Source organism: Prorops nasuta, unplaced genomic scaffold, assembly GCF_024137725.1.
Source record: "Prorops nasuta isolate Cenicafe-Biocafe unplaced genomic scaffold, Cenicafe_Pnas_1.2 PNAS00015, whole genome shotgun sequence".
NCBI lineage: Eukaryota > Metazoa > Arthropoda > Insecta > Hymenoptera > Bethylidae > Prorops > Prorops nasuta.
In genome coordinates this window covers 6,207,738-6,227,832 of record NW_027116812.1, presented here as the reverse complement: position 1 = coordinate 6,227,832, position 20,095 = coordinate 6,207,738, and the positions used below count along the sequence as shown (strand labels likewise).

General features: G+C 38.5%; 3 protein-coding genes across 4 annotated transcripts in view; all 3 read left to right on the top strand.

Moving 5' to 3' along the window:
* fry (Protein furry) overlaps nucleotides 1–409 on the top strand; it is a 29,257-nt gene extending 28,848 nt beyond the window's left edge. The window contains exon 46 of the mRNA XM_066736334.1: nucleotides 14–409. Coding sequence (XP_066592431.1) covers nucleotides 14–177 — 164 coding nt within the window. The 3' untranslated portion in view covers nucleotides 178–409. The remainder of the gene's footprint in view (nucleotides 1–13) is intronic.
* On the top strand, nucleotides 65–3,596 carry LOC136779045 (uncharacterized). 2 transcript variants are annotated; one of them, XM_066736338.1, is made up of 5 exons: nucleotides 65–204; nucleotides 417–520; nucleotides 593–647; nucleotides 1,032–1,063; nucleotides 2,228–3,596. In XM_066736338.1, exons 2-5 carry the CDS (start codon nucleotides 422–424, stop codon nucleotides 2,573–2,575), a joined length of 534 nt encoding a protein of 177 aa, XP_066592435.1. In that variant the 5' UTR covers nucleotides 65–204; nucleotides 417–421; the 3' UTR covers nucleotides 2,576–3,596. The 2 variants fall into 2 exon arrangements, with proteins under 2 accessions (XP_066592435.1, XP_066592436.1); XM_066736339.1 differs by lacking the exon at nucleotides 2,228–3,596 and adding an exon at nucleotides 1,121–1,306.
* An 11,767-nt stretch (nucleotides 3,597–15,363) lies between these two features.
* Nucleotides 15,364–19,858, top strand: LOC136778885 (uncharacterized). The gene is made up of 4 exons (XM_066736045.1): nucleotides 15,364–15,774; nucleotides 16,596–17,082; nucleotides 17,162–17,499; nucleotides 17,597–19,858. Exons 1-4 carry the CDS (start codon nucleotides 15,702–15,704, stop codon nucleotides 18,292–18,294), a joined length of 1,596 nt encoding a protein of 531 aa, XP_066592142.1. The 5' UTR covers nucleotides 15,364–15,701; the 3' UTR covers nucleotides 18,295–19,858.
* Nucleotides 19,859–20,095: the final 237 nt, after the last annotated feature.

The following is a 20,095-nucleotide window of genomic DNA, read 5'->3' as shown; positions in this document are numbered from 1 at the left end:
TCTCTTATCGTAGATATTTTCGTCGTCACTCGAACCGATGAAGAAATGTCAGAAATATTCAGCCGACTGATGGAAAGTTTATTTCAAGTATTAGCAGCTGTTACCGGCCTGGAAGCATCAACAAAAGCTGCACGAGTTCAAACTGAGCACCCAAATCACACAAAATCAGACTGCTAATTAATGATTAAGCAATAATAACGTATTGTAAGTAGATTTTATCTTATCTTTTAACATTTACACATTTAACCTAATCATATGTACGAGAGCGACATGTGTTAGGTGTTTCGTATACGGCTGTAACGTGATTATTTATAGAAATAATAATATAACGATAAAAAAATTATATAAATATATATATTAGATGTAAACAAAAGCATACGATTTTCATTTTTTTTGCACTTCTGGTTTTTTCCTAGCCAAAATGGTACTTACAGGAAAATACGATTATGTTGCTTTCAAGCAAATAGAAGGATTTGCTGAAACATTTGTTAATACAATTATTAGCAGCGTGTGTTCTATGGTCAGTTGCGTGGTATTTTTTAGGTGATATTTTATTTTTTACTCCTATTAAGCTCTGTATGATTTCTACCAGGATTTCTACTCGAGCAACATATCGTGCTTGTCAGGTGAAGCTACAAAGTCAAAAGGTAGTTATACAGTGCGATGGCCCATTGCAAGCAGCGTAAACATAAAAAATTCTAAACGGTATCTAGAAAGAGAAATGCACATGTGGAATCAGTTACCGGTATATGTATAAAAAAAACTAAATAGTAATATGAACATAATTTTAACGAAGAGTATTGAGACAAGAAATAAAGTAACTTATTATAAAATACATACTTTTAAGATATTCATTTTAATTGGTCGGTTATTTTATTAGGAGCTCAAAGATTGGATCTTTCATATAGAATTCATAGGTCTAACTAACGACAATAATGCAGATAATTACTTATACAAAGTTCTGTGGAGCATACCGTCAACATTTTACCCAGAATCACAAGTTATAGTCAATGTTTTCTTCTGCATTTCAGCTAATCATTTCCTGTGGGATCAAGAAGTTGTTGTAAGTTTTTAATTAATCAGGTTGCCTACTTTATTTTATTTTTTCTTCCCTTCGTAGGTTACATATTTTTTCGAAGGCCACCAGTTCATTCATGACATTAATATGCCTTTCAGACCTAAATGGTTATACAATGTTTTAGACATGAAAACTAAAATATTTAAAAGTTTTCTCTTTATTAATGATGAGGCCTCTTTGAATAATGTATAATAATAACGTGAAATTAATAAAAAAAAAATTATTATAAGTGTGATTATAATTATATTTTTAAAGCATATAGAATTTAAACAAAAATTTCGTTTTCTGCGAACTCGATCACTTTGGTAATTTATGTTTCTCAGAGTTATGCTGTACTCTTGTGTACAATAAAAATGTACGAGTAAGAGAGTCATATTTCGTGGAATCGGTAACTCGGGCACGTGCCCAGCGCGTAAATGCCGTCATCTAAAACAATAGGGGCAGGTGATACCTTACGTCAGAACAAAAACTGATCGTTTTATTCTTTTCAATCATACCTTTGCTGTCAATATAATAACTTCTTAACAACCAATTATTTGTCAACTATGATACACCTCGCTTTTAAATCCTCTACTGGTATGAATGAAAAAAAAATCACAACATAAAAGTTATATTTTTATAATGACATAGCATGTACGTCGAAGAGATACTGTCTACGCGTTGGTCTCTCACATACGTTGAAGTTTTTTCGACCCCTTTGATGGTTAAACTAATCTAATATAAGGATAGAATATGAATTTTAAAGTCGTGAGGGAATGCCAGTACTTTATACAGATGTAGGTTGACATACACTAGCTAGGAGATCCACGAAGACTCTCAGCAGGAGCCTAAAGAATCGGGAACCACGTGTTAAGCACAACAGCCAAAAGAATTAACACATGTTTAGTTGGCCCTTCGCTCCTAGCTTGGTCCTCGTTCCTCTTATTAAGATAAACTATCGAAAAAATACAAAAATACTCATTTCCATATTTTTCTTTTATATATTTTCATGCCTATATAGTTTGATGGCTCTCAGATTTTTCATATATATTTAATCGCAAAGCAGGTTAATAAATGTTTTTTCTTTCAGACGTTTATTCTCACACCCCAACCAGTAATCACGTGTTTTCGGTTTCTGCGAGTCAACTAATATTTTCCACGCTTTTCCAGGCCCAGCAGGTTGCAGGTCAGAGGGGACCTGTCACTCGAAATTCGAGAAAAAAAGAGGCCTACAAGTGTACATCTTTGCGGCGATCGTCTTACCAGACCTCCCGAACTTTTAGTACCTTTTTTTGTTCCCCTGCACCGTATTGCATGGGTAATATGGGTATACAAACAAACATGAGTCAGAGTGTCCAGAAACTGGTAATTTCCCTTTCCCACCATGCTACCCAATCTCTATGCAACATAAGTAATGAGAATCATAGTGGGTTGAGGAATGTTTCCACGATGTTAGAGATCGAGGTGAAGACAAAGATTATGATGAGAAATTATAGGAATTTAGTGCTTCTATTATGAGTCTCACTCCCTGTAGGCTGGTAAGAGTAAAGGAGTTAAAGTAAAGATCCTGAATTTCCACTATTTTTCATCATTGCAGGGCAGTATCTCTTATGATAAGACTAGCACTGTTCAAGAAGAGTTATATTTTCTTGACGACATTTCTTGATATTGAAAAAACCGTAGAAGCTTCAACTCTCGGTATCCCTTTTGTTCTTTAATTATAATTGAGACCAGTCATAGTAAACAAATGTCAATAGGAATTTTAAATGGAAAAAATTTAATTCCTATCGCTATCGTAAGATATTCTAATAATACATTTATATATACATCGAGAGAGAGACCCTGTTCCAAGTTTAGTCGCTGTGCTGTTACACCCCTCCTTCTTAACATCGCAAAAACTATGTAGTGTACCTGTTTATATGAATATCCATTGTAAGCTTAGTTGTCCACAATTGGTCAAAATCGTAAAAAAGCTACAAATCGATAAAAAAGAATTAAATAAAAATAACACAAGGAAGCACAATAATCCAACAGAGAATAAACAAAGAACACACGTGTATGTTGGTTGAAAGTCACCAATGTAAGAAAATCGGCAACAGCAGTGCCTTAACTCTTTTATAAACAATCAATCGTGAGATATGGGTCAGGTCAAACTCGCTAGAGAAAAGCTAACAACCACTCTGTTTTATTTAAATGAGGAGTTTTTGGTATGAGTGTCCTAACATCACATCCGCTGGGTGTTCTCTGGCCAATCGAGAGAAACCGGCATGAACAGAGTCAACCGGAAGTTAAGAGGAACCACCTATACTCGCAGTAGTTTCAAACATCCGGTGCACCAGCCGCTGCCAGCTCTGCTGAGAAAAGGGAAAGAGAACTGGCCAGGATTGATGGGGAAATGAAAATGGAAAGATTGCTCCTTCGTTCCTGCTTAATCGTTTACCTACTCATACGTCGATGGATTTACGAGCTTGCGTCTAATGCACCTACTATTTATATATATGTAGATATCTATTACATCTAACCTTTCAAGAAAATTAAATCAAATTGCCAATTTACCACCTTTGAATCATAACCCAGTCTAGTACTTAAATATTTTATTAGTGTTTTCATTAAGTAAATCGTTTGTTTTTCGTAAAAGAGTAAAATACAGACCGGAAATCGTATTTTATGGTGGTGGCCAAGCTGAATTGGCCAAAGTAACCTTTGGCCGGCTGCCGGACGCTGCATCTGCGGACTGCGACAGGGTGGCCATGGAGAACTGAATGCTAGGAAGGGGGTCCTGACTCCTGGGGTCAGTGGGGTCTAAGGGAGTGAACGCGTTAAGTTGGAGGTAAAGCAGCACGTATATTTGACGAAGCACGTGCAAGCGCCGACTCGAATCATCCAGCTGCCGATTCGCCTCGCGACTCCTGGGGCCGATCTAAAATTAGCGACCGGCACCCCCGACTAGACCGTACACGGTGTGCTGCGAGCACGCGTCAGCCTACTTCGAGAACTGAACCATAACCGATAATAATCCAGCTTGAAATCTATCGATTGACATTCGATTCTCTTTTCGTTGAAAATCTGCAGAATTCAGAATCGGTTTAATCTTAATAAACTGTGTCTTCGATGAGTTTACATTCTTTATCAACTGTTTTCGGTAATGAAATATTTCATGATTTAGATTTTCCAACCTGTTAATAAAGCACTTATAGCATTGCTTGTAAATAGTCATTTTTGAGATGTGATAGTAATTATATAACGTTTAAGATTCCTATACTTAAGAGTCGAATTTGGCAGTTTGTTTTTGGGGAGTTGTGTTGTTTCTGTTTTTATCGCGCTGGAATACCGGAAGTACTGTAAAACGGGTTACCGCTACATAGCACATGGCTCCACCATGAATGAAAGAGAAACTGGTGTATAAGCTGACATCGAACGATAAGACACTGATTAATCTCAATGCCCTTGGCAAAGCTGATTCCTCTTCCAACATACACGTTTGAACTTATCAATTTCGAAAAACCTGTTACAAGCACTCTTCGTTAATGAAGGAAGACCTGCAGTTAGGCAAATACAAGCTACGACGAATTTGTTAAACAAACAATATGCTAAGTACACTCGTTTTATTAAAGCAATTTAACTGGAAGTAATTGCTGCAAGAAGTATATGTCGTCTTATCTTTAGAAACCTGTCAAATCTTTCGTCAGTTCGAATATTAATAAACAATATTGAATTATTTTGCAATTTTTTATTCCAAATTATAAATTGAGTATTCCAGATAAATAATAATTCGTTATAATTATAATGCATCGCGTCTTTTGTCGTTTTAATTAGAGATATTGAATGCAGGCTCGAAGAAGATTATGAGATATAGATGGGATCTGACAAAAAAAAGATCCTGCAGAGAACCCACAACTCCTTCTAGGTTCATTGTCCTGGCGTATCTGACGGGTTAGAAAACTCGAGGATTCTTTGGTGGCCTCCATTGGCGCAGGAGTCCCAAGTACATCTGCGCCGAGCGGATGCAGCCTGCACTTTATGGCCGTCCAATGCAACCGATTCTCATTTGTGCACCCGCACTCACACCCCGACACTTTCAGCACGCGGCATAACCTTTTCTATAATTAGATTTCCTTTCTCCCTTTGCTTTCGGCCTAAACACCTTCGCCGACCCCCCCCCCCCCCTATCTCTCTCACTCCCTCTCTACCACCATCGAATTTCGTAGAATCCGCTCCTTTTACTCGCACTCCGCAAAAATCCATTTCGCAGAAATCAAAGTGGTCGAACTCCGCTTTCAGATCGCCTCTTCCGCAAATAATACGTCAATCCGTCAGTATACAAATCGATCTCGGCTTTCTTCCAAATTAATCCTCGAATAGTCCGTTATTATATCAATGATTCTGCCTAGTCTATTGATGTAGCGTTAAATTTTCCATTTATACATATGGTGTACGGTACACTCCTCGTGATTTAGATCTATACTTAGACGTGATCCGATTGGGTTTTGTTTGGCCGTGGGATCAAATAATATCATGGGTGATTGATAGTTTCGGGTTTGTTGAAGCTCTGATTGCATGAAATACACAATTTGGCGAATGTCACGGATTCTGACCGTCTATTTCGAACAGGTTGTGCCGCTAGATCTATTTTTCGATCATTGGCAGCGGCCGGATTCATGGATCCTCGACTCGCGTCGACAGGTAGCCAGTGTCCTATTCACAACAGAGAGCCTATAAATTCGACACGCCTTGCCAACTAAAGACGTTATTGGAACTGCCTTTCAACCGTTATTCATTAGCCAAAACATACCTTCACGTTTATCGAACATTCCTACCATTAATCGCAGCGTAACTTACAAACTTCCCGATTCCATTTCCTAATCACTATCCAAATTAACTCTGCGTAAATCGTATAAGCTTGTACCTAACCCACGCAACATTTCACCTTCGTTTGGATGCTTCCGTACTTTTGTATAAATTTTTCACCCAACGACCCACCTCGATTACTAAAAGCTAATCAAATTTTCCTTCATTTCCGCTTTCAACGTGAAAAATTAAAAGATTTCGGCACCCTAAGTGAATCCGTCCCTGATTCGTGTGCGAATAAGAGCTAAACTTAGAGGTGTCCGATTTCCCCCACCACTACTACAAATCGCATACACACTCGTCCCCATCGACCTTAATCATTTTTGGCGGATCGCTATTCCGCGTGTCATTGAAATTAGCGCGGAGACAAGCGAATTTTACCCTAATTAAAAGTCTACAGGAAAATGGTATCGTAATACGTTATAAGTGTTAATAAATTCTTTTTATTTATTTATAATACATTAGAATGAACCCTGGTGCACAGGGACAAACTAAAAATAACGTTAATTAACATTACTGTAATACATTCAAATAGGCAGGTTAACGTTTGGTAAATCTATATCAAATTCAGATGCATAATTACCCATACAAATGTCTATTGCCAAATTTAATTGTTTTATTACAAGAATAAGTGAAGATTTACAAAAAAAAATTAAGTTACGACGTCCAATCTTTCTATGTAAGAAAAGATAGTGCCTTGGCGATGTATGAATATGTACATGTATAGATGCTTGTAATCGAGACATTACCGTGTCTCTTGATAATTACTACTTTCAATTTCCCACGATTTGGATACAGAACGGAAAGCGCATTTTAAGGGAAAAGGATTGAGATAAGAGAGGTAAGTGTGGTAAGAATTTGTGCGCGCCTGGATTCCTCAATGAGCCACTAGAAAGAGAAGAGGTTGAATGGATATAATCGTATACTGAACCCGATAATTCATCTTTCAGCTTTACCGCCACCGTTAACTTTCTATTCAACCAAAGTCGACCCATATAAGCTTCCAAAATAACTTTAGGCTCCGCTATGAAAAATATTCTTCCATATATATGATAGAAATAAATACAAATATTATTTTACACCAGCTTATAGCTTTTAATATTTCTATCCAGATTGAGGAGATTGAGTGCATACATTTTAAATCAGATTATTAATAATTACTGCATCATGGAAAACATTCCTTAAGTAAATATAAGCAATCCTAACGTGTTGGTTAATTAGAAATTCAATGGTACATTTTTATTCGAAGAGAGTGGATAATTTGTAGGAAAGATTAATAGTTTGGAGGGATTTCTTAATAATTGCTTGTGGAGATCCGGTTGCAGGCGGATCATATGGCAGAACAGCAGGCGTAGCAATGTATAAGCAGCAGCCAGCAGCAGGAGCAGCAACAGCAGCTTAGGAGAAGCAGAACCTCCCCCCTTCCCCCTGACGCAAGTAGTTGTTGGGAGACCGCGTGTACGCATCGCGTGCGTGTCGTGTGCGTGTCGAAGGGATCTCGCAACCAGGAGGAAGAAAGAAGAGAGACGGAAGAAAAGGGCGCGTGGCGGTCGCGTGCCGCTTGTCGCTCGCCGCTTCGTGCTCCCTCTCTCCCTCTCTCTCTCCCCCTTTTTCCTACTTTTCGTCGTCTTCCTCCCGCCTCTCCTCTCATCATTACCCCCTGCGACCTTCTTTCCCTCGTATCCACCCAAAAACCAATCCAGCATCAAATTTTTTCATCCTCTCCTCTGTCCTCCTGTCCCTGTCCAATGTATCTCCCAATGTTGAAACAGGAATATTTTACTTATAATCGTCTTTTAAATATCGACGATAAACTCTCTATTAAAATAAACTTGAGAAAAATTTGTCAGAATTTTTTTAAATCTTATTCAATTCTGCGGAAGGTCTTTGGAGCAGAGATGGAAAAAAACGAGATTTTTTCCATCTCTCTTTGTACTAATTTTGATATTCAGAGATATTAAAGAGAGAAGAGAGATTTTTTTTATTAATTATATATTCGAGGTCTTTCATTTCAGGCGTTACAATAGTGACAGGGAGAGTTTGAATGTGGATCCTTCAGGATCATGACCTCCGATCCCTCGTCTCGGCCACTTCCTTTTCGTTTGCTTTAGCTCCCGCCCCCGCCTCCTGCAGGACGAGCTGGCAGCAACAGGATGAAGCGAATCTCCCTGTGTAGCAACACGTCGCGTTGGTCAACCCTCGTACCAAAAACCACCCATCACATGCATCCACTGCTTCTTCCATCATCGAGCACAAAACGAATTTCCTCAAGGTCCCCTGAAATCGTTCGTGCTTTTAAATCACTCATCCTCTCATATACACGAAAGCTCAAAGAGCAAACGGAGCTCATCAACATTCCCAAGATTTTCGATGAGTAACCAGCAATCTCCGACGTCGCTAAAAGATATTTTCAGAATGCTGCAGCTCTCTTTTGCATGATCCTTCCCCTTTTTTGTTCCAAGATATTCCATGGACACCTAAACGCTATAAATAAAACTCGACGAGTCGTTTTATTCGTTGTAAATCATTTGAATGATTGGGACTAATGAGATTGTGGTTGAATTCTTGCAGGGTTCATGGTGAACCGTTAAATCCAGGATTTTTTTTCAACTCTTAACCGACCTAGGCCAAGAGTGCCTCTGTTATAAAACACCTTGTTCCATGATGGGGGGAGGAAAAAAATTTATCTCAATTCGAGTCTACGAGACATCTAAGCAAAGCTGGCCCATTCCCCTACTTCCTCGCTCCTCCTGATCAAGATCCCAGACGGCCCAGTGTAGAATTTCCTCGTGACCCTCGTGAATGCGACCCCGTAACTTGGTCTTTTCAATAAAAACCGAGTCGCTGTTAGAATGTCTTTTAACTACGACTTTTGTCATCTGCTTCTTGCTCTATTATAGTATACCTGCCTTGAAACACAGCAAGTTTAAAGTCCTATCCTATTGGGTCTTTTGGTGCAATTTCTATCGAATTATACTTATTTATGAAAATGAATTTTCAATAAAAATCGGAACACTTTTAAAATTTCCTTAATCAATGACTTTCTTTACACTTTTAACATATATAAAATTGGAAGTTTAAACTAGTTTATAACTGCATTTTAGCATAATTCTTATCGAGCTATGTTTATTTCTAAAAATTAATTTTCCATAAATACCATCCTACCGTCACATCTTTTGAGAATGACTTATATCATCCGCTTCTTACTTTATTATATATCTTTCTTAAAATATTAAAAGGTTCAATATTCTTTCCGATTGAATTTTGCTACAGTTTCTATCGAATCGTGCTTATTTGTGAAAATGGAATTTTTTCAAGCGGTTATCATTTGTAAAGGACGAGACTTCTCTAAGGCAAAAGAGTGGATCGTGCATGGGGAAGGGGTTGGTGAGTTATGCGCGCACGGTAGCGTTCATCAAGATCGCAGACGGTCCAGCCAGCCGAGTGTAGAGTTTCGTCGTGAAGCTTGTGAATGAGCTCTGTGACTCGCGCTTTTCAATGGAAACCGATGTGCCGGTTTTTACGAAAGCACCGCAGCCAGCAGAGGGCCTACAGGATGCGGGTGCTCGCTCTGAACAAGGAATCCCTCCGCCCCTTCTATCCTGCTTTCCGCACCAGCATCCATCACCCACGGTTTTTATCCTTTTTCGCTCGCCAGCTGATCAGCCGCCGTTTCTCAAAAGATTTCGCGAAACGCAAGCACGTGCTTCAGCCTGCGCCCTATTTTAAAATGTGTGCACGCCACCTGCAAAGCCAGTTCGTTCCGCAGCCTGACAAGCTCGCAATTAAACTCGGCACACTTTTTTCCACGTCGCACTGTTCTTTTGTTTCGCCCTCGCCCTTCTCGATCTTCGATCCTGACGTATTAAATCACCTTACTTTCCATCTTAATTAATATTTTCACTTCGTTCAGTCGCGGGTTAATTGGCTTTATCTCTTCTTCTCCAATATCGACAAGATATTTATTTTCTTGCATGGTTAATAATACATTATTAAAAATTACACTTTTATTACAGTTATATAGCACATGCTAAAAGCTATAATACTATATATGCAATGCATTACGACGTATTCCATTGATATATTATCAACTTGAACAGCATCGGTCCTATATTACATCGATCTTGCAATCGTAAAGCATTAGCACTCTTCAACTCATCAATAGAACCATGAAAAAAGTTTAAAATTAAAAACTAAAACCAATATAAATGCCCAAAGCATTGACCAAATTTTTAATCTTTTCTTTTAACATTTACATTAGGAATTATAAAAGTTTATGAAGAGCGAAGAGTGTTGGATCGTATCAAAGTAAGAGAAGCAATGGACAGAGTAAACGTGGGAGGAAATAAGGGGAAAATGGGGGTTATCTCCGGAAGGAACTGTCTCTCTCGGCTCGATCCCCACCAGCCGAAGGCACTAGGCAGTCTCCCTAAACACGAGCCAACGCGTACGACTCGTCCCGTGTGTCCCCCTCGACAAGTCTCATAAGGGATCCTACAAAGATGCGTCTCCACCCTCGATCTTAACCTTTTGCACTCAGAACTAAATTAAGGGTCGTTCCGGGGTCGATGTTTTTCCTTTACTATTTTTCAATTTCCCCCTTCCCTCTCTCTCTCCTACCTCGCTACTACAATCTTGTTGTTCTCCACTTTACACGAAAAAATGTCTGAGAGGAACGAAAACAGCTTCTTACCCTCTTCATACAGCAAGAAGTAATTTGGACCCAAGCTATCCAGAGACTAAGCTGAAAAGAGAGAGAGAGAGAGAGAGAGAGGAAATTCGGCGATATTCCCAAAATAGTCGAATTGAAGGTGAAGCGACATTCCAGTGTCGTTGCACTCCAGACTCATCTAATAGAAGAGCAAGTAAACTCGAATACACCCAGACAGCGACGCATCCCCTCTGGACCTACGCCAAAATCCTTCCCCACTCCCTTAATTTTCTTGTCTCTTATATACCAGACCACAATATAGCCTCTCGTCAAAATCAACTCGACAAATTTTACATTCGATTCGCACGAAAATCTTCCTATGTATAGGCTGAAAATCGTTTTTCGTAAATTATTCGGATAACACCTGGTGCTTTATATTTAAAAATGTAGGACGTGACGAGAATAGTTTGGTAAATCAAATTATTTATTTAAACAGGGGAATCTTTATAAAAATACAGAATAATTAAATTTTATTTAATTGGTTTTGTTAAAAGCTAATTACCACCAATACACACACATTTAATAAAAATGAAGACCAGAATTTAAAGTGTCGAAACTTGAATTTTCCGTTCGATTAGCATGAAAAGCTGTCAATGAAGGGTGTTTTTCGAAAATTATCCGGAAACGCCTGGTTTTTTTATATAATTAAGAAAATAGGGCGTTACGCGCGTGTAGTCGGTAGGTCCTTGCTTTTTTGTTCGTTGTTTTGGGGAAAAAAAGGGATAAAGCACACGATCGCTATTTAAAAGGCAATCCGGTGGGTGGAAGCCTGTACCGAGTCCGGACACGACCACGACCACGGCATGGGGTTGCCATGCTATTTTCGGGTCCGAGTCTCCGTGCAGCTGTCGCCTCCTACGGGTAAACCACCTCTCGTCTATTCCACGGTCATCCGCGAGACTCTACCACGCGTTAAAACCTTAATATCCCATATCTCATAATTTTACAACTCTTTTCACTGTAATACGATCAAATGCCTCTTGGCTAAATAAAACCAATCGTATTTTATATCATACATTATTATACTTTAATGCCAACCTTCCAGCCAGACCATAGCTTTAAATGCGAGATCGTAAAAAGTTAAATTCTTACAAATTTAGTCAATGAGAAATATTTATATCAAAGTGGACGAATAAATAAATTATATTATTTTCCTTTAAAATCGAAGGAAGGACTAAATATGTCCTTTGGACAGTTCGACAAATTTGTCGAAATAATACTCATTTCCAAAATAGGAGAAAAGGAATGCGAAGAGTGCTCATTTCCATCGAAAGGTTAGAGGAGCACGTAATTGGGATTGGTTTATTTTTAACTACGCAATCAAGACATCCGAGATTATCTTTAATGACTGTTCCTTCGTCATCAGCTCGTGCCGGAATTGCAGCAAAAACATCCCCGTTTCCTGGCTCGATACTCTTTCGACATCACTAACTAATTTTATTTCATATATCCAAAGAAACCTTCGTTTTTCTCCAGATTCCTCTTCGCGCGTTTATAAATAATTAAACTTCTGACGTTTTTAATTATAGCTAGATCTTTAATAGATTTCGTACACCTATACGAGTGCAACACGTGGTCGCGTTATAAATTTTGTCCTCGCTACTTTGCAGATCCACATCCTCTCTCCCTACTGCTCCTTCGCATCCGCACCTGGAAAGACTCCAAGAAAACCGAAAATACTTTACGCGAGACTTTACGACGCAAACACCTTCGGGCACCTGTAGGATGAGTCGTTTGCCAAAATCTCATCAAGATCAGAGACACGAGGCAATTCACGCTGGCGATTATAGGATCAAAGTGCGTCTTCAGCCTCAAAATAATTCATATAGCGATTTCTTATTCATCTTTTCGATTCATGATTCGTGAGAAGATTTTGCAAAATATTTGTACACTTTATTAATAAAAGTTACATTGACAGGTGTTATTATTTTATTTTGTAATTTTCTTTGGCAGTAGATACGGAGCGGTGTTTTTTTTTGAACAAATGGTGTTTGTTTAGAAGGAATCCCAGGCACCTGTAAGATGCGTCGTTCGGCGTTGCGGCGTCGTCGACGGCCGACGATTTTCGCGGTTGCGTCAGACAAATTTTATTTTCGACCACGGCGTCGATAGCTCGATTACATGCGTGGAACACCTGTTCGGTAAACTTGATAGGAACCAGCTCGGTAAACGACGCTCCAGAATTAAGGATCACACATGCATTTCTTCGTTTTATTACCCTTCGATCCAAATAAAGAAAGTAACAGCTTTATAGTTGGGACGATAACAAGTTCGTAAGTCTCGATCTCTTGCGATAATATACCAGAAACCTATACATTGTTATTGACGAAACTTTTACTCGTAAAACTTTCAAATCTCATCATCTTCACTTTCTCCATCGAAAGCGACAAAAATCCCTTTAACAGTCACCATCTATATAGTATACTATCATACTTGATCTCTCCTTTGATATTTATGCCAGCTTATTTCTTCGAGAAGCTCGACACCTGTTGCGCTCTTTTTTTTACCGATAAACGCAGCCATTTGGAATATGTAAAGCGGCGAGATAGAAGTGAGATGTGTGAATAAATTTTTCGTAAATCTCAAAAGCTTCTAAAATGTGTGATATTTTTCACATTAATTTTATAAATTCATTTTTTAGAATTTGTCCTCGTGGTTTAATCGAGTTGTTCTTTGAATTGGGTTATTGTGGGGTTTAACCGAAAGCGAGAGTGGTTCACAGGGAGTCGTTGGAATAGAAAATTGGAGGTGAAATAATGTTGCGTGGAATTGGTGGAAGGTGGTATGCGAGAAAATAGCAAATATACAGGCATCGTTGGTCGGTGAACGTTGCTTAGTGGTAAGAAGAAGCAGGTTGGTGCGCTGGGTGGTTCTGCTGGCACGACGCCAGGCGTCCGCCGAATTTAGCACCGCGACGCTGACTAACTCGCGTGGCATTCATTCAATCGTCGACCAAAAAGCTCCGCTCGCCATACTCACCCGTCTGCTTTTACTTTCTTACACTCTTTTCGTGTGAATAAACATAATTTTTCCAGCCACTTGCTTACCCACCATCAAAGGCTTTTAAGACTTCCATGAATAACTATATTTTCTACAGTATAAAAATGAACCACTTTATTCAATTAAAAAATTCCACGGAATAAATAAAAGGCTTCTATTTTTTCTCATTTCCAATCAATCGAAGAAATAAAAAACTAATTAAAATGATTGTGTAATCTAACGTAAAACATAGATTGCTTATAGTAATATCGATTGGAGATTTTTCTGAATTAGAAAATTAAATGTCATTCTGATTATGATTGTTCGAAACGCCTTGGCACTTTGCAAAGCTCGAAGGTCCGTCATTCAATTTGGCAGACAAACAACCAAACAAGTTGTCAGAGTTGTAAAAGCAGCTATTAAAGCTACAACCTTTTAAAGGTTGACTTTCTGCACAATTTAACTGCTGAAGAATTGCAATAATCCACCTCCGTTCGACAAAAATAGATGAAAGAATTTGGAATCTTGACAATGACTGACTCAACCAAGTTTTTCAAGTCTCTTCCGGTCCACGAATGATAATTTTTCAACTTAACTCATCCCGAAACTCCGATGAATCACGGATGCTACGAGTTTTCGAACGTCTGCCATTTCCCTTTTCTGGCCTCATCGTTAACAAGCACGTGCCACCAAAGGCCACGAGACCCTATACACTGGATGGGTAGGGAGGCCCCTCTATGTATACTACCAAGAAAAGAAAACATTTCCTTCGCAGACAGGAAACAGTTCGTAAGTAAACTATCAACTTATTTTATTTACCTCAGATATCCTTCAAGGATGTCTCTCGAATACTCCTCTCCACTGATTCTGCAGTGATTAACATCAAATCTCTACTGAGTTTTGCACAAAATATATTTAAATCTTTAGACTAATACCAATATTGGGTTGAATTTTATTTAACATTGAAACGATAAGGTGATTGTTATATAAAATTATTCCAAAACGCAAAAAGTCTCATTTAGTAAATTAACAAACGGAGAAATAATAACATAAGAATGCGTGCATATTGCAAATAATCAAAGCATTTGCGTTATTTTCACTGATTAAAAAGTGCGAAGAACAATAAGTACAGTTCCAATAGAGTTGGAAGACAATAATGACTGTAAACGATAATGGAAGAAAATTTACAGCACTTAGAGCCCTACATTTTAACAAGTAGTACTACACAGAAGGGTTTCTCAAAAATGTATATTGATTAATTTAATAATTAATCTGTCACATTTTTAATGACCTTAACAAATTAAATTTAAGTCTCTCTTTTATCAATTATTAAGATATTTTCTTACAACACATTTTACAATAAAAGTAATAACAGTGAAAGAAGAATAAAAATCTACCTACACGTTACAAAAATCAAAGTAATGGTATTAAATTGTAACATCATCATTGAGGTAAGTGTGTAAGGTACAAGTGTAGCTCTGGTACAAGGGGAAGCAATAATGAGCGTAAACGAGAATGGAAGAAAGTTTATAGCACGTAGAACCCTGTTTTAACGGGTAGTGCGTGTACAGGGGGGTCGGCACGAATGCGAGTTTCGAGTACGAATACGAAGGCAGCTGAGGAGCAAGACAAACAGGAGGTGGTAGAAGCAGAAGAAGACGAAGACGAAGAAGAAGAAGAAGGAAGAAGGGGAAGGGAGACCAAGAGGGAGGCTACGCTGCTATATGTAGCCCTGAATCTTAGCCGACCAACTATTACGCCCGAAACTTACGAGCCGAACGCACCCCTCGAACGAGACACCGGCTCTTCAGCTGTGTGTCTCTTCTGCTTTTTAAACATCGCTGCATTCACGCATTTCAAAAGTGTTTCCAAAAATCTTACCCAATTTTCTCACTAACTTCAGTGATATAAAACCAATCAAAACGTGACAACAAGAATTCTGTGATCTGTGATCAAAAGTGAAAAAACTGTTGGTGGAAAATTTTACGTTTAGAGGAGTCAGCGTGAAGATTGCAGTGATTGAAAGATTCATCGGTGAACCAGGGCATGCGTTTTGCCATCTGAACTCTATAAGGGGTGCGAGCAGATCTAAGATTTGCTACTAAAATGCCACGGGCCTTCCTCATCACTCATCGTCGGTATAATGGCACGGAAGAAGAATACGACACTTCTGTCAGAGGTATAAACTTCATCCTCAGTATTTTTAATTATATTTATTTGCAGATCAATTTTATTAGTATTAAAAAAGTGTGTGTGGCAGAACATTAAAAATTTAGAAATTGATAGGATTTTTTTTATTTTCACTTGCGATTGTTGCGTGTAATAATACAAATTTACCAGACTGACGATTTTTATATGAAAATGGGTTGGATAATTAAGAATTCGTTTGTTTTGGGATGGTTGAAGTATGAGGTCGAGCAAATTGAAGAATAGGGAACGTCTGGTACGTGAAGACGTCGCGGTGCCGTCAACCCCTCTAATCCCGAACTATACGAGTGTTGGAATGAACACACATGTATAATGAGGAACGGAGAAAGAAGCGCCGAGAAGCCAGAAAATACCAGACTCTATTTCCGTTCTCCCTAAAAACGGATCAGCCAATACCTTCTAAGACCCTGTACGCTTTCCGAGTTATAATAATAAAAATAATAATAATAATCGTACGAAAATTATGAAACGAGGAAAAATATCTATTTAACGATTAATCATATGGTACCTTGGCATAAGAACTGAAACCAATCGGTTCTGTTGGATTTATTTTAGTAAATCTTTCCGATAATGATATGATTGATATAAATCGTATCTTAGAATCAGTAAGAAGAATATTTTGGAACATTGCCAAGAGGCCTTCGAATCGTGAAAAGTTCTATGTTGAGCGGCTCCAAGTTTCTATAGTTAACCTGAAATTTGTTGGTCACCGTCGATGAACCATTGTACAGACATATGTATTATATTTATATAATAAAATAATAATATTATTATTGGCTTCTTATTTTGCAGGATACAGTCCGGAAAGAGGCGTAAGACTGCCAGAATATAGCGGAAGTCATCCAACATCGGACGGTGCTAGCGAATGCGGCAGCGAGACCTCCTCGGAATGTCCGGAAGAACTTTATAATCTGACAAAACTAGCTGAAGTGAGTCTTGCCGCAGCAGCTGGTACACTGATTCATCCAGCTAGTTTGCTATACCAACGACCGGTTTCACCAAAATGCAGCGAGATATCCGAAAAATGCAACAGGCAGCTGCCAAGATCAAAATCCACCCCTTTTCAAGGTCACCCAGCGGAGTTCACAGACGAGCAAACTTTAGGGGAGAAGACCAGGTATTTTTTGGAACGAATCGAGAGCGAGAGAGAGGTGCTGGAGAGCCACCCAGAAAGAGAAGTATTGGAAGTTCGACTGAATCCTCATCATCGTCATCATCATCCTCACCGTTCGCAAGAATCATCGTCCCGTCTTCGAGGATCCACTTACGAGGACACAAGGTACATGCACAATGACCATAGGAGATAGTGAAAAATATCCAATCAACTTTTGCAGATTTGAACGAAATTCTTATTGCAGGATCGAGGAACAAGCAGTCGTTCAAACACCTAGTGTGGTTTCTCACAGCAGAAGAGTGACTTTGGAGAACGCTAAATCCGAGGACAACGAGGACCACGAGTGCCCAGACTGTGGAAAGCGATACTCAACCTCTTCTAACTTGGCGAGACACCGACAAACTCATCGATCTTTGGGAGACAAAAAAGCTAGGAGGTGTCCCCATTGCGATAAGGTCTACGTCAGCATGCCGGCTTTTAGTATGCACGTCAGGACGCACAATCAGGGCTGCAAGTGCCATTACTGTGGCAAGTGCTTCTCCAGACCCTGGCTTCTCCAAGGTCACATACGAACCCACACAGGTAAACCAGATCCTCGACTCTTCCAGTAAGAGAATCGGTGTTTGAAACTTTACAGTCGAATCATCACTCGATCACTGATGTTTTTAATGATTTTTAGGAGAGAAGCCCTTCAAATGTACCATTTGCAACAAAGCGTTCGCCGATAAGTCGAATCTTCGTGCCCACATTCAGACACATTCGAACACGAAGCCACACGTGTGTGGTCGTTGTGGCAAAGCTTTCGCGCTGAAATCCTATCTGTACAAACACGAGGAGTCATCCTGTATGCGTGCTCATCATCGAACCTCCACGGAGAAGAGCGAATCGGTTGAACAAAAGTCCCAAACAACTTTGACAACTCCAGCAGCCTTGAAGACCAGCTCATCAACGAGTGTCTCTCCTGCTGCATCCACTGGCAGATTGCAGACTCCTTGTGTCACAGCTTCTCCGACGAGCGTGATCGTTCCACGTTTAGCTGCTTCTGGAGAACAGAGAACGTCGTCATCGGCGTTTTCAGCCATCATCAGACACACGAAATCCACCGAGGAAGCCGAAGCCTCGCATCCCAAACGCTCTTGCCAGGGAACCACGACGCACGATTCACCGAACGACCATTGTCATCAGGGTGTGAAAGCTGTAGAACCGAAGGAGCAAGAAATGCTGAAGAGAATGGTGATTAGAACCTCGGTTATATCACCAAACCCAGAACATCTTGGAAGATTTCACGATCCCAAAAAACCCTTCGATCTTGCTGACTCCAGAAACTCTGCGTTTTCTCCCCCTGCGACTATGACCCTAAATCTGGCTATTACGTAATAATTCCTTGCGAAAGGTACGGATAGCATTTTTGCCAAGCCAAACGATCCAATTTCGCCGACAGATATTCCAAGTATCTTCCTTATTAGGGACCATCTAGTAGATATACGTTTTAATATCGAAATCCGTATTTGAATCATACGTTATAGAATTATTATGCCGAAAAACAGTATGGTATTACCTTTTAAAAACTTGATATTCAAATTAGCATCGAGCAGTGGATTAAAGAAATTCGTACAAATGTTGAAATTAAATTTTTATATAGGAATTGTATATATGGTTTTTTCGTTAATTATAATAGAACTCTGTGCGCTCTTCTAGGCAGCTATCGGCAGTCGCGATTATGTATAATACATCGTTCGATTTGTATTATTTACTTAGATTAATTTAAACCTTTTAAAACATTTCCTTTAAATTGTACATAGTGAATTCTGTACGCTATGTAAGAATTCAGTGAATTATATTGTGCCATATAATATGTTAGTTTATAAAAGTCTTGTACGAGAATGCCATTGGATATATATAGCGTGCTCCAGTTGTAAAAGATCTGCTGAAATAATTTTTAAATAATTCTAAAGTGTGTGTGTAAAATTTTATGGAAAATTAATTTGAAAAAAATTGTTTATTATTAAGAAAAGAAGAGGTCAGGAAGGATAGAATTTAATATTTTACGTAATGTATTTTAAGCTAAATATTTATTGAATTTAATATTATTTAGAATATTTCAGCTGATTCTTTAAAATGGAATGCTCTACAATGCATTATACATAGAGGCTATGTGAGGGGAGCATCTACTATCTGTGATTTGGAAATATTTTCTCGGCTATTCTCGTACTAGCTTTTCCCAGTCTCTTTTTAAGGTTGAAAGAAAATTGTGTGTTACGTTGGGCCATCCACTACCGTTCGTCGGTAATGGTTAGAGTGGAAACTAGTCTCATCCGTTAAGCCACTTTTTGCAACTTTTCCAGAAAAAGCTTGTTAGCCGATTTATGTAATGAATATTCTACATACTTTCGTTTTCTCTGTTTGGTTTCCTTTTTATTTTATTTTTTAATGAATAGGTTAGAAAGCTTTACGGAACGTTGCGTTGAAATTAAAGTGGCAACGGTTATGATTAAAGATTTGAATAATTTAAGTTTGGCTGACTAAGTTATTGCAAATGTAGTTTGTAAAATAATTTGTAAGAAACTCTACAGTGGCTTATAGAGTACTCCAGTTTTCATTAAAGTAGAGATCGAAACTTGTTAGTAGTGATGAACATTGTACATAGCATTCCCAATTTCACAGAAAAACGAATAGACTGTACCTAATGCAATAGTCGATATATGTAAATAAATCGAGGTATATATTTTCAGGTATGTTGCGCAGTTTTAAAATGAAACAATTCAAAACTTCGTAGAAAATATGCAAGATAATCTAAGACGTACAGTTTATTCGCTGTTTTTTATTGTATTATATTTATATATGTAACATTTGTACCACCGGAGTGCCTACATTCATTTTACCCATTTTTTCTACCAGTTACGATCGCTTATGTTGTAAACGAAAAATATAAATATTACTGTTCAACGTATGCAATTATCAATTTATCATTACCATCACCCTCAAAATTACTGCAATTGTTATTCGGATTTCAAGTAGATTAAACAATTGAATTCAATCACAAGTCAATTGCATAAACAAAAGAATTCACAGGTCTCTATTTGTGGAAAATCTATATACGCCAGATTAGCGGCTGATTGAACGATGCAACTATTAAATTTAATGAAAAGTTAAACTGTGCCACCAGAATCATTTGCTA

Bases quoted from the DNA above. Each gene is read 5' to 3' on its own strand.
- LOC136778885 (XM_066736045.1), top strand. From the start codon at position 15,702: ATGCCACGGGCCTTCCTCATCACTCATCGTCGGTATAATGGCACGGAA. The intron at 15,775-16,595 runs GTATAAACTTCA...CTTATTTTGCAG, and splicing joins ATACGACACTTCTGTCAGAG to GATACAGTCCGGAAAGAGGC. The intron at 17,500-17,596 runs GTAAACCAGATC...AATGATTTTTAG, and splicing joins TCACATACGAACCCACACAG to GAGAGAAGCCCTTCAAATGT.
- LOC136779045 (XM_066736338.1), top strand. From the start codon at position 422: ATGGTACTTACAGGAAAATACGATTATGTTGCTTTCAAGCAAATAGAA. The intron at 521-592 runs GTCAGTTGCGTG...GATTTCTACCAG, and splicing joins TTAGCAGCGTGTGTTCTATG to GATTTCTACTCGAGCAACAT. The intron at 1,064-2,227 runs GTAAGTTTTTAA...ACGCTTTTCCAG, and splicing joins TGTGGGATCAAGAAGTTGTT to GCCCAGCAGGTTGCAGGTCA.